General features: G+C 43.1%; 1 protein-coding gene across 1 annotated transcript in view; it reads right to left on the bottom strand.

Annotated features, from left to right (window-relative positions):
- Positions 1-8,614, bottom strand: part of EDIL3 (EGF like repeats and discoidin domains 3) — a 439,981-nt gene extending 431,367 nt beyond the window's left edge. The window contains exon 1 of the mRNA XM_060235733.1: positions 8,434-8,614. Within this exon, the coding sequence (XP_060091716.1) occupies positions 8,434-8,500 (67 nt within the window). The 5' untranslated portion in view covers positions 8,501-8,614. The remainder of the gene's footprint in view (positions 1-8,433) is intronic.
- Positions 8,615-14,886: the final 6,272 nt, after the last annotated feature.

The raw sequence follows: 14,886 nt of genomic DNA, 5'->3' as shown, positions 1-14,886 counted from the left end.
AACCCCTCTTGAAGCTGACTATGCTTGTAGCTGCCACCACATCCTGTGGCAGTGAATTCCACATGTTAATCACCCTTTGGATGAAGTACTTCCTTTTATCCATTCTAACCCAACTGCTCAGCAATTTCATTGAATGCCCACGAGTTCTTGTATTGTGAAAAAGGGAGAAAAGTACTTCTTTCTCTATCCCGTGCATAATCTTGTAAACCTCTGACATGTCACCCCACAGTCGACGTTTCTCCAAGCTAAAAAGCCCTAAGCGTTGTAACCTTTCTTCATAGGGAAAGTATTCCAAACCTTTAATCATTCTAGTTGCCCTTTTCTGGACTTTTTCCAATGCTATAATATTCTTTTTGAGGTGTGGTGACCAGAATTGTACACAGTACTCCAAATGAGACCACGCCATCAATTTATACAGGGGCATTATGATACTGGCTGATTTGTTTTCAATTCCCTTCTTAATAATTCCCAGCATGGCATTGGCCTTTTTATTGCAATCACACAGTGTCTTGACATTTTCAGTGAGTTATCTACATTGACCCCAAGATCTCTTTTTTGGTCAGTCTCTGCCAGTTCACACCCCATCAACTTGTATTTGTAGCTGGGATTTTTGGCCCCAATGTGCATTACTTTGCACTTGTCCACATTGAACCTCATCTGCCACTCACCCAGCCTCAACAGATCCCTTTGGAGTGCCTCATAGTTGTAAATATACGACATTATGACAAATTTTCCATTAATCTGATTCATCTGCCATTTTAATGATGCCAAACTAGCCCTTATCTTATTTTTAAAAGTTCAATTATTTGACTCTTTAATATTCTGTTTCCTCTAATTCCCAAGCAAGCATTTTTAACTGAAAAATAAACAGCTTTGCTATTCAGACTACTCAACCTCCAACCACCAGTCTCCAACTAATAGAGCCAAGCCTCAAACTTGCCTAGAATGAGCCAAAAGTTGTTTTCTGCATAGTGCCCAGACTTCACTTAATCTAATATTTCATTTAATGACTCCCAGGTGTATGAAAGTCTTATTTTCTTAGTCTTACAAGTGTGTATGCAATACTTATACTACTGTGAGAAACAGAACTTGAGAGAACTTCTCACCATTAAAATGTAGGTTTTCACTATGGATGATAACTTTAGAAAACATGAAATCATGACAGCCCAGTTCTGAATTCCTCATTCATAGTTGAAAAATAAGGTTTTTTTTTTTAAAAATGTACACTCAATTAAAATATGAGATATTTCTTTTTGTATGTACTTTGATCCTTGCCTTATTTATCTTTTCAACAGCCGTCAAAGTAGGATTAAAATGACTACATTGGCACACCACAGCCTTTACATGTTTCCAAGTGATTTTTAAAAACTCTTCTCTTCGATTTGAATAGCAGACTCCCATAATAAAAAATATATCTGAAACATTTCTAAACATTGTAATACTTAGCTCACTAACTATGGAGTCAGGCCCATTGAACTTACTAGGTCATTCATGACTAGATAGATAGACAGACAGACAGACAGACAGACAGACAGACAGACAGACAGACAGACAGACAGACAGACAGACAGACAGACAGACAGACAGACAGACAGACAGACAGACAGATAGATAGATAGATAGATAGATAGATAGATAGATAGATAGATAGATAGATAGATAGATAGATAGATAGATAGATAATGGTATAGTATAGTCACATGTGCCTCTTTCACACATATTGTGTGGCTCCTGGAAGTCAAGGAGGCTTATTCTCAAGTAAGTGTGCTTAGCATTGGGACCTCAGTCAGCCTCTGAGTGCTGACCCATAGGTAAGCAACTGTTTCTACTGTGTGTGAAGCAGGGAAGGAGGGGGGGGAGGCAGACTTGCAAATTCTTCTTCACCACAGAGGTTGCCTGGAAATCTAGAACAGCAAAAGAAAGCACAACTGCTGAGGGAGCCAATGGAAGGAGTGATGGAATTAAAGAGAGTTCCCCTTTAATTTCATAGGTCTTGTAGAAGCTGTATTTACTAACGTTGGTCTCAAGGCAAAGAGAGATGCATAATGATGCAAATAGTGGTCAGTGATTTATAAGGTACATGTGTGTTTCCTTCTCCCTCTGGTGTCAAAAAACAATTCCCTAATCTTTCCATATGCTAGTCCTTTTGGGGATTGTTATTCTCAGTTTTTTTAAAAAGTCTCCTCCTAGCATGGTTGTATATATAGCATACATACACATAACATGCATACATGTGTATTTTATCTTTCTATGCAAAGGAAGTATTAAGAGTTTTAATAAAGATGTGTGTAATATTTGTTCATGTATTGTGGCTCTCAAACATCTGATGTTTATTCAATGTGGCTCTTATGTTAAGCAAGTTTGGCCACCCCTGGTATAGGCCAATCTCATCAGAGCTCAGAAACTAAGCAATGTCAGAACTTGGATAGGAGACCAGCAATGAAAACTTTGCAAGCAAAAACAAACCACCTCTGCTCAATCACCTGCCCTTGACAACCCTATGGGATCATGATAAATTAGCCTTTACACACATATATGTATAGATCAACCTTCATGTTTTAAAATAATTTGGTGTAATGGGCTTCTGTTGGGGAGAAGAAACATGAACTAATGAAGCAAAGTATCACTCACGGAGTTCATGAATTAGAATGGGGCTTGGATCCAGCAGTAATTTCTACTGGTAGAAGGGATTTCTGTGAACAAAGTTTTTCCACCTCTAGTTTTCACTGCAGCCCAAAATGCCCCCAATGGCACTCCTGTGGAATAGATTTCACCACTGGGACAGCATGAGGGAAGTGCTGAAGATATGAAGGAGTAAGAAATTGGTGAAAAGTGTCTAACCCTTCTGTCCACAAAAATCCTTCGCTAGATCCAATGCAACATTTTGCATTAGCAGTGCAAAAATATGCAGAGTTACACCAGTGGATTTAGAGGGGCATTACTTTGCATAAGATTTAATGTAAACCACCTACTTTGCAATCTGAATCATAATATGTCTGTCTTCACTTATGTGGATAGATTCAGGTGGGTAGTCATGTTGGTCTGACTGAAGCACCAGAACAAAGTTTGAGTTCAGTGGCACCTTTAAGAATGACAAAGATTAATTCTGGGTATAGTCTGCATGCACACTTCTTCAGATACATTAAAACAGACATTTCCAGCCATTACATATAGGCAGAGGGGGTTAATTGCCAGGAAGGGCTAATGTGGGCATTTCTTTCTTTTTTCCTAAAAAGATAAACAAAATTAATGATGGGAACTTGGTATAATCCCATGACTCAATTTCAGTTCCAGCCTAGAGAACGCCATGCTTTGCTGATGGAAATCCCTTCCCCTAGTGGAAGCTACTGCTGTATCTAAGATCCCATCTTCATTATGAACTTCATGGGTAATACCATCTTTGGTTGATAGCACATTAGAGACTATTTAGGTTTTATTTGACTATTGTCAATATCTCAATATTTAGAACAAACCCATGCATTTGTCCATAAATGAGTGCCTTCACATATAGAACTAGGGTTATTTAATAGGCTGCAATAGGGTGTTTACAGTATCTATGGGTGTACCTGAGGACACAAGAAACACATTTAAATGCAGTGCAAAGAACAGCAAGAACAATTATTCTTAGGCATATTCTATCACCTATTGTGCAGAAATGATTGATTGTCATCACTGTTTCTCTGAAATAGAAAGTTTAAAATTCCTTTGACATTTCCAGTTGGTCATTTTTGATACATCTCAACAATCATGATATATAATTTGCTTCTGACATTTCTTTGAATACCTGCAACATGCCACTCATTCTGACTATAGTAGCAGGCTTTATGTACGATTTCAAACATTTGAGTAAAGTGTGCCATTATGAAATAAAAGAAAAAGTATAACAAATATTTACTCCCAATCACTGACAATTAAAAGTACTTTTGTTCTGTTTGGCAATATCATTTGAACTCAAGATATTTATAAAAAGATTCAGCAGATACTGTTGCCCTTGATAGACATTTCAGTAAGCAAGGCTTCAGATGGATAAACTATTCTAAGCAGAAGTTTCTTTGTATTTTAATTATTTTAATGCTATATTCCAGCCTTTCCAAATAAAGACCATGACTATTTAAAATCTCCATTATGAATAAACATTTGAATTATCCAGCAGAGTTGAAGATTGGAATATCAGTACCCAGTACCCATATTTTGTACAACAAAGTTAGATGTTTAGCAAAACATCTTCTTTATTGTACTTGGCTAGCAAGAGAGCTTGAACTGATTTCGCCTAAGTTATGTCTTGCCACAGTCATGTTGAAAGACTTGGAACCACAGTAGGATGTAGGCCAAAGTAAGATATCTAGCTGTCTAAGTTCAGTATCATTAACTGTGAAAATTTGCTTGAAAAGTGACTACTTTTAAAAACAAAAACGGAAATTCTGTTTGCACTTCCTTGGGCTCCTTAAAACAGTGAGCCTTACTTCTGAGTAAATTTGCAGATGATCATTTCATTTTTCCTTGTTGTTTTATTAATTCTCTCACCATAATTCCTTTTACCCAGAGTTTAAACTCCAGGTACTTCATAATTATCACATGCTTAGTATATCTGCATGAAGGTTACTGGCTTTGGAAAGCACCCCAAAGTAATTCAAGTCCTGACAACATTTCTAGTAGAACTAAAAATTCAGTTTTATTTTCAAATAAAAGAAAAAAGAATAAATTAAAGGAAATTCACTACAAATGAAAATGGAATGTTATGCAGGTACAGTCTTTGAATTATGTATGCTGCACTAAAGAGTTGTTACATACACCTTCCAATAAGGCAATTAACTCTGAAATGACCTATCATTATTAATTAATATCTTGTTTCTTGGTACATTTATAAGTTCAGAAGTAAAGTGTTGTTTGAGTTCTATTATCCTTCATATTACTGTAATAATTATATGGAGAAGTTTTTCAACAGAAGAGTGAGGAGGACAAAAGGGAGGAAATGCTGTCTGTTGTTAGAGTAGGCTGCCAAGTTCTTTGTCTCTAAGGAATTACACAAAAACTGGGACTGATTAACCCATCACCAGCTGTCCATGCTAGTCTCATGCCAAACAGTTGGAAAGAATGGTGTATCTTAAATCCCCAAATGATATCAGTTTCTTAGTACCAACATAAAATACTGTGCCATTAACTTCTCTTAACGTCACTGAATTTATTAACTGTGGGCACTCAATGTACATGAACATGGAATAACTCTAGGGAACATGCATTATCATAACAAAGAGAATTACTTAAGTAATATCCACTTCTCTTATCATGTCAGATAGGAGATAAGATCTGACTTTTATCATTCTCTTGACATGTACTATAATTACCTTTGTGAGTGCCTTGGATATTTTTAATGGAGCTAGTGGGATACAATCTAGTCTAGTTATAATTATAAGCTCCTTTGAGAAGGCCTCTGAAGAGGTAGCATAGAAACAATATGCATACATACATACAATGGTCTGTGCAATTACATAAATAATTCTAACACCCTGTTATTTCCCATCAAGCTTCCTGACAAGCATCTTTAGCATAAATGAACCTCTTTGGGCTCTTATGCATGATCCAAAACATTTTTAGACAAAGGCAATACATTCAGCAATAAGCATTTCCACAAGTCCACCTGCCTCCTTTTCCACATGAAGCCTTTGTAGTAATTATTTCTGTGCTTAGAAGCACAAAACCTATTTATTACACCATATGTGAAAAATGCCAGTAAATATTAATAATAGCAAACCCAAATGAATTTGTAGCTTCCCAAATTTCCATACTTTTTGAATAACATTCCTATCATATTAAAACAATGGCTATCATCCCCATTACTATTGATGATGACACTGGCAACATTCAAGTCAGCAGGTTCCAGAGAAGTTGTCCAGGAGCTCACCACCTTCAACCTGGACAGCAATGTTGTGGGTTTGGGAGGCACTTCCTCTATTACACATGTTGGTGCCAGTGCCAACAGGCTGAAGAAGACAGCAAAGGTGATAGCACAAAGCTGTCTTCCGGAGCAAAGTGTTTGCACTGGCACTTGGGACAGAGGTGGTGGTGACAAGTATGGAAGAGGTTCTGCCTCTAGAGTCTGCCAATTTTGGACTTGCTGGTGGTGACACAGATGATGAGAGGGGGGTGCCCTCCAACTCTGCACTGCTACCACTTATGTCCACCGTAGCACTGGTCACTGGGAAGGAGCTGTCCAGATCCACACTGCTGTTGCCTTAGACCTCGCCACCAGAGTGCAGAGGGTGGAGGAGGAGCCTCCAAGACCCACACAGCTATTGCCCAGATGAGGCAGCGGCTCTCTGCCTTGGAACCTGCCGGCAACAAACAGGGCGGCGAAATGCCTTGGGCCAGCCCTTGCGCCTCGTGGGGCTTGTCAGTGGCGGAGCAGGTGCTTGAGGAGGAGAAGTCTCGCATGCTGCTGCCAGGGGCCAAGCTCCAGGGGCAGCGCCTCTGGCTCGGCTCACGGCCTTGGCGGTAGGGGGGAGGGGCGTCCAGGACTCACGGCGAGTCCGAGACGCCACGGGAAGGGAGGGAGGCGAGAGGAAAGCAGCGCGGCCGTTAAAGGCGTCCAGGGTGGCCCGCCGGTCTCCAGTCCACTGGCACGACGCGCGCTTGTCGCTGTTCCGCAGCTCAGCAGCCCCACGCTGGCGCCTAAGCTCTTGTGTGTGAAGAGGATCAAAGCGAGAGAGAGGACTACGAGGGGGAGGAAATCTCTGCGAAGAGAAGCGCTTCCGTCGCCGCCCCCTCTCCTTCGGGACTACTTAGCTCGACTAAAGCTGGGCTTGCTTCAGCGCCGCCAAATGAGGCTTTTATCAAGCGGTGGCGTTGCCACGAGGCGCTCCTCCATCGGAAGTCATCGCTAGTCCATCTCTCTCCCCGACAGGACATGCAAATCAATCAATCAAACATCTCACATATGGGGAGGGGGTGCTCCTCATTTTGGAAAGAGAGCCAGACGGAAAACAGACAAACAACAACAAAATCCCACCAGCAGGAGAGACAGGAGCTTGAGAAGGGAGAGGGAAGCCCTTTGGGCTAAAAGCTGCGACGAGAAGAGACGGGGTCTCCCCTTCCGAGCTCTCCTCAGACAGCGAAAACTCTCCGATGGCGGAGATGAAGGGGAAGATGAGAATCTCCAAGGGGAAAACTGAAAGGGGGGTGGGGGGGGGGAGAGAAAGGAAAGATAAAATCTTTCCTCAGACAGCAGATCGATCTATCTGTGAAGCCGAACAGTGATGAGGCATTTTATCTTCTCGCCGAGTCTCTCGAACGGTATGCAGCAGCGGCGGCGGCGGCGGCGGGAGAGGGGGCGGGCGGCGGCAGCCTCCCCCTATGCCGCCAGTTGTTTCAAAGCTGGACCAAACTTAACAACCGCCAGTCTCCAGAAGAGCAGGGCTGCTTTTCTCTCCAACTGCTCAATTGCCCCTTCCCCCTGCAGCCTGAAAGCTTAATTCTTTAACGACGCCTTCCTCTCAAGCAAGACGAATCTCTCAACTTTTGCAACACATAGGGGAAACGTTTTCGGAAAGGCAGAGAACGAACCTTTATACATCAACTGATTTTGTGAACGTCCTTGCTCTTATCTGGGCAAAGGACTGACACACCTAAATTATCTAATCTGTGTATGTCCGATGTATTTATCTGTGTCTCCGTCCATCTGCTTGTGCGTTACAGACATGGAATTAACAAACGCATCTATGGGAACCCTCGCTATCTTATCTAAATCTTTCCTCCATGCCTTCCATACATTAAGAAGACTATGAAGTCCCTCCCACCCCCCTTCGCTGCACCTTTTAGATGGAGAATGTCCTATTTAGAGACAAGAGGGAGGAGGGAGAGAAACAGAAGCGTTCCTTACTAAAAACCACGGCTGCATTTGCAAACTGACCAGTGTTCTATTGGATCTTCAGCACCCCGTCACTGTCCGTCAATTTTTTTCCTTTAAAAAATGGGGAGGGACTAAGCAAAGAGTAGCTGCTTTCTCTGATGATGAGTATATTATTATTCAATCTTGCCAGTCCACTCGTCTACATTACATTTAAGCCCTTCCTGCATTTATTAAGCGTCCATTGCTAAATTTTGCTGAACATGTCTGCGGATGGATGACACACAATCTGATTAAAGAAAATAAATGCATACAAGAAACACCCACGTTCAAGCAGCTCTGGATTATTCACGGTATCCAGCCACGCACTTCCCTCGCCTGGTTCCCTCCATCCAATATCGCCCGCATTAATCCACTTTTTCTGTCGACTTTGCAATTACTTAAAAAAAAAATAATAAATCGGGAAATTCCCCCGGCTACTGCTCTTTCCGTGACTCTTCTGGTGCCCCCTCCCCGGACGACCAAGGCCACCCACCATTGAGCATCCTGTTCCCTTTGATCTCCTGCACCAACCCTCTGAGTCCCCTCACCTCTGGCCAGTGGAGGGGTTCCGAGGCTGAAACACAGCAGAAACCAGGCGGCCACCCAGCGTCTCATGATCCTTTGGTCTCCCAAGGGACGATCCCAAGAAGGTGGAGAGAAGACTAGGAGTTTTGAGCCTTGTTGGAAATGGAGGAACAGAAGCGAGCCTTTTACCTGGCGGCTCAGCACATTAATAGTAACAATAATAATAAAATAAAATGTGCAAAAAAAAGGTCCTTTTTCAAAAAAGAGCAGGAGAGGGGACGCGTCCCTGTTTGCGACGAGTTCCTTTTCTTGTCTAATAGTCAGGATATCCTGGGAGACCCGAACGCAGCTCACAGACTAAGTGCTGCCACGAGTCAGTCATAGCTCGCAGAGAAGCGGCTGCTCCGGGGAATGTGCTAGGTAGGTGTGTATGTGTCTCTTTTCTCCCTCTCCGTCTATCGTGGGTCGGTGACAGCCTCTTGGCTGGCTGCTCCTGCCACTGCTGCAGGGAAGAGAACAATGAAGGGAGAGAGGAGCGAGAGAGCGCCGTGCCGGCTGGAAAGCGCACTGTATACAAACAGAGGCGGCGTGCGTCTGTCTGAGGCGAGAGCCCCACGCTCCTATGCTCTGCTTCCTTCCTCCACCACTCCTCCCTTTACTCCGGCGGCTGTTTCTGCCAGAGAGAAGCAGAGAGGCCCCACAGACACACCCTGCCCTCTGATTGGCCCATCTTTCTCTTACGGGATTGGTCAGGAGGAAGACGCCTGCAAAGCCAGGTCACTGCTCAAACAACTCCTATTGGGATGACATAATTGGCCAAAGGCACTTGCTGTGTCGCTCTTGCACCCAGCCATCAGTGCCAGGGGAGAAGTGATGGGTGTGTTTTTACCCCCTATTACTATCTTCCCTGTCTGCACAACTGCTGCCCAGGCCTAAGGCCAATTTATCCTTGAAGAATGCAGGGTTGATGAGGCAGGCACATCCTAGACCTTCAACCCTGTGCTGGCATCTTTGACCCTGGCACAGGAGAGGGAGGAGGCACCTCCCAAGCCCATGCTGCTGCCTGCATGTCTAAAGTAGAAGTGCCCAAGAGACTAGGACCTTGGTAGTGCAACTACCAAAAATGTCACCTTGTTAGATGTTGCAGCTAAAAGTACTGGGCATGATCCTCTCTGATAAAGCATGCTCTGTACCTGAAGTCCTTTCCCCTTGTGTTGTCCACAATTGATATCCTATTTCAACCTGCTTGAGGGGAAATGTGATGCAAATAAGTCTAAAGTTGAAGGGATCAGATGAAGTGCAATGTGTACAAGTGTGATTAGGTGAAAAATCTGCCATGCTGCAAAATAGCTCCAGAGCTGGCAAGAACAAAGCGTGTTCAGTTTCTTTCATTGTAGGCTCTGCCTTTATATGTCCACATGAACTAACAAAAAGGGGGGGAAATGTTTAGGAGTACAGTTATTCCAATTCAATAAGAAAATATTGATGATAAAGATGTGATGGTGCTAAAGGCAAACAACTTTAGATTTCTGTTCTCACAGCTGCAAATGAGTACATACCCAGTTGGATAATCTACCTGTATAACTGTCAAGTTATATCTAACTCTCAATATATGAAAGGAGTACATTCACTGTTTTTGCAGTTCTGTTCTCCTTGACATTGGAGAAGTAGGGATTTGCCTATGGATCCCAAACAGGCTATTCATTCTTGAGCATGTCTAATGCACAACATCTTCCTGACTGGAAGCATTTTGGGGAACCTGTGCATTTTATGCTCCATTATGTTCTTTTTGTCACTCGGTCTCCCACTCGGTATCAGCTCTGCAGCATATAACGTCCTGCTTTGCAGAGGCTGCCAAGCTATTCGGCCTAGAAGTTAGTCTGAAGAAGACAGAAGTTCTCCACCAGCCTGCACCCCAGGAAGATTATCACCCTCCCTGCATCACTGTGGGTGAATCAGTTCTGAAGACAGTCCAGCAGTTCATCTACCTGGGGTGCATCATCTCCTCAGATGCCAAGATCGACAAGGAGATTGACAACAGGCTGGCAAAGGCAAACCGTGCATTTGGCCGACTGCACAAAAGAGTGTGGAGCAACAAGCATCTGAAAAAAGGCACAAAGATCAATGTTTACAAAGTGGTTGTGATGACAACCCTTATCTACGGCTCCGAATCGTGGGTTTTATACCATCATCACCTGCAACTCCTTGAGCGCTTTCATCAGCGCTGCCTTCGCACCATCCTCAACATCCACTGGAGTGACTTTGTGACCAACACTGAAGTCCTCAAGAGGGCGGAGGTTACAAGCATCGAGGCACTGCTGTTATAATAATAATATTAAATTTTTATTTATATCCCGCCCTCCCCGCCTAGGCAGCTCAGGGCGGCTAACAACAATTCAACATTAACATAAATAGATAAAACATTGAATTTAACAATTAAAGTTAAACATATAAAAACCAGTTAGTTAAGTTAAAATACATAGTTTAAGTTACATTATATATATCTGGCAGCAATAAAACTGTTCTGGCGCTGGTTCTGCCAGTTTAGATAATATTATAGATGGCGGTTCTTTGTTCCTAGTAGCTCAGCAGTCGATATCATTATAAGCTTGTCTAAAAAGGGCGGTCTTGCAGGCCCTGCGGAACTGGTCGAGGCTCCGCAGGGCCCGCACTTCCTCTGGGAGCTGGTTCCACAGTGCAGGAGCCGCAACTGAAAAGGCCCGTGCTCTGGTGTTCAACTGCTGTTGAAGACGCAGCTGCGCTGGGCAGGGCATATTTCTAGGATGGAAAACCTCCGCCTTCCCAAGATTGCTCTGTATGGCGAACTTTCCACCGGCCATCGAAACAGAGGAGCACCAAAGAAGAGGTACAAGGACTCCTTGAAGAAATCCCTTGGCACCTGTCACATCAACCATCACCAGTGGTCTGTCCTAGCCTCAGATCGCAAAGCATGGAGGCACACCATCTACCAGGATGTTTCTTCCTTTGAGAACGCACACATAGCTGGTCTTGAGGACAAAAGGAGATTGAGGAAGAATCGTACTGCTACAGCACCAACCCCAAATCAGACTTTTCCCTGCAGCCACTGTGGCCGGACCTGCCTGTCCCGCATTGGTCTTGTCAGCCACCAGCGAGCCTGCAGCAGACGTGGACTACTGCACCCTTCTTAAATCTTCGTTCGCGAAGTCAAGCCGAGAGAGAGATGTTCTTTTTTGTGTGTGTGATTCTGCCTCTGTCATACAGGAACACAAGACCTGTATACTGGAAATACATTCGGACAGCAAGGTCATTTCTGCAGCACTCCACATCAGTAATATACTTCTACCACCTTCCTGTATTGGGTACAATCTTTTGTTAAGTACACTATCAATTTGTCTGTTGGTGGAATTTTCTGATAGCTGGGTTTTTCTGCTGTGGTTTTGCTTCCTGTTACAAATACACAGCTATCAGGACCTAGGGAAATAATGCCTTAAAGCACATACAGGGTGACTTTTACCTGTGACAGCAGCAGTCACTTCACTTGGCTAGAGATTAATTACAGAAAGGCGGATGAAGAATAAGGCATGTAGAATGCAAACTTTTGTCAGGATCAGTCCTGGTACAACAAAATAGTGATATAAATGTCTCTGAGCAGGTTCAGAGTGCCTTTGAATGGTTACATTTGTCACTTTAGGAAAAATACTTCTCTTGATCACACAAGTTGCAAAGTAGCTATTGTCCTTGGCGATGTGAATGGCAAGAATGATAGGCATTTTATAATCATATTCCTTTTGTTTATTACCGACTGCTAGATAGAGCTATACTTGACAAGGAGGTTTATTAATATGCTTAATGTACATTATTATACCTATTGTGTGCATATATATCAGTGGCAGAGGCTATAATCACATATCACAAAGAACAACAGATAGCTCTGGTAGATCAGATCTACTTAGTGTAGTACCCTTTTCCCTGCTGTAGTCAACTATCCCACAAGAAAGGCATAAAGATCTCCCCAGTATTTATCTATCTCAGGGGTCCCCAAACTTTTGGCACATGGGGGCTGCATTAGAGTGTCCAATGCTTAAAGAGGGCTACATCTTAAATCAAAATGTAACAAAATTATTAACCTACCTATTTAGATAAAAAGTAAACATTCAGAGGTCAATGAAGAAATGTTATGTTGGATGCAGTCCATTTTAGAACAATGTTTTACTATCAAATCCTTTTATGGACATATGAAGCTGCCTTATACTGAATCAGACCCTTGGTCCATCAAAGTCAGTATTGTCTACTCAGACTGGCAGCGGCTCTCCAGGGTCTCAAGCTGAGGTTTTTCACACCTATTTGCCTGGACCCTTTTTTGGAGATACCAGGGATTGAACCTGGTCTGTCTATCTAGCTACACACACTTACCTAGTCAATGCGACTTTTGTGGCTGTTTTCTGTTAGACAAGGCATTAATGTCCAAGTCAAGGTTTGTGACACACACCCTTAAAATGTCTTGCACATGTTCATTTGTAAGTCTTGACCTACACTTGGATTTCACAATTTTCATCTTATGTAAACTATTGTTATGCCATTAAAAGTTATTGGAATTGGGGGAAAAATCATTTTAGCAAATGTTTGTCCGCAGATTTATGTTGTGCCAAAGACTGTGAACACATCTGCAGCAAATTTCTTTAGGTTGATAAATCTATAATGCAGGCCACAATAGAAATCTAAGAGATAATTTTCTTTGTAAATGTCTCTGAGATGATCACTGGCTTACAAATCAATTAGTTCCATCAGAAGAAAAGTTACTTGCATCTTCCGGTGCCACTTCAAATGGATTCTGAAACATTATAATTTCCTTTCTGTGCTCATGGCAATCAGTGAATCTGTGCTGGTATTCCACCTACAATAGGTTCAGTGCTTTGATGTGCCTTTCAACATTGTATTGTAAGTTCCCATCCTTTTCACTAACTTGTTTTACAAAAATGTTTAGTTTTGCTTCAAAAGCTTCCAGTTCAGAATCAGGCCCAGGGCTGGAGTTTCCAGCGCCCCAGGCAAGATGTTGCTCCTTTGCCCCCACCTAATCAAATTTGCCCACATGCATGCCAATGACATCATTATGACATCACTCCCTCCCCCCCACCTTTGTGAAGGCTGCTCGAGCCTTGGGCAGCCTCCGCAAAGCGTTCCCCTCCGCCCACCTTTGTGAAGGTGGGGGGAGGAGATGGGATCGGAGGGGCAGCCACCGATCCTGCCGGGAAGGAGGAAGGTGCCCCTGTGAAAGCCAGCACCCAAGCCATCGCCTAGTTTACTGACTCCCATGCGCCAGCCCTGTTCAGAATACATGTGACACAAAACTTGCCCTTTCCCTGCAACCTTAGATTCAATGTGTTCAGATGTACTGTGATATCAGTTAAGAAAGCCAAATAAAAAATCCATCCAGGGTCAGAAAATACTTCTTAATCATTTCCTTTCTCCTTGAGAAAAACATCACCATCAAGACAAAGAGTGAAGAAAATGTTTGAGGACTTCTGCTAAGCCACCTGACCTCTGCATGGTACAATGCATCTCCATTTTCTGCATCTATCTCTATGAGATTTATTTCTTAATAAACACCCTTCCTTGAAGTTTAAATCAACGCTTACTAAGTCTTTAAAAATTGGGGCCCTTTGAAAAAAGGGCAGGTAAGAGAGAAAGAGTGAATGAAAGGGCAGCCTCCCATCTGGAGCAGAGGATATGCCATTAAATTGCTTCCAAATTATACGCAGGGTGCACATACGCAAATTATATGCAGGGTGCCAGCCAAGCCTCAGTCATGAGAAGTGAAATGGCAGCCAGATGGAGGGGAACTTTGCTGGAGTAAGATGTGGGAAGAGGAATCCCAAAAGCTTCTCTGCATAGAGAGTACATCTTCCCTGTTGCAAATGGATGAAACCCCCTCCTCTCCAATCGAGGGGCTTTCCAAACAGCAGAGGCACAGAAGAGTTGATTTGCAGATTCCTTTTATTGTTTTTCTCACATTGAATGTGGGAAGGAGAAACAAACCCTTAACCCCCCTCTCCATTCTCCATCAAAATTCTTCCCCATAGTCACAACATCTTATACCTTCCTGTAAACCAGGGGTGCCCAACGGTAGCTCTCCAGATGTTTTTGCCTACAACTCCCATCAGCCGCAGCCAGCATGGTCAATGGCTGCGGCTGATGTGAGCTGTAGGCAAAAAACATCTGGAGAGCTACCATTGGCCACCCCTGCTGTAAACAAAGGCCAACTCACAGATTGGCTACACCAGTCTTCGTCTTTGACATTCTGATTACATTAATTAGTCAAATAAGTCTCATATCCCAATTTAGGAGTGAGAGATGAATAGATACCACCCAGGGGCCACTAATCTGGACCCCCATACCCCACTTCCCCATACGTCATATCTGCAGTTTCTCCGCCTTCCCTGTTCAACTCCAGTGTAGGCCTTCTGGCCCAATTCCAGGATGAGTAAGCGCAGAGC

The sequence above is a fragment of the Heteronotia binoei genome, chromosome 4 (genome assembly GCF_032191835.1).
Source record: "Heteronotia binoei isolate CCM8104 ecotype False Entrance Well chromosome 4, APGP_CSIRO_Hbin_v1, whole genome shotgun sequence".
NCBI classification, from domain to species: Eukaryota; Metazoa; Chordata; class Lepidosauria; order Squamata; family Gekkonidae; genus Heteronotia; species Heteronotia binoei.
Note: the sequence above shows the minus strand (reverse complement) of the source record. Positions and strands in the feature narration are given on the sequence as shown.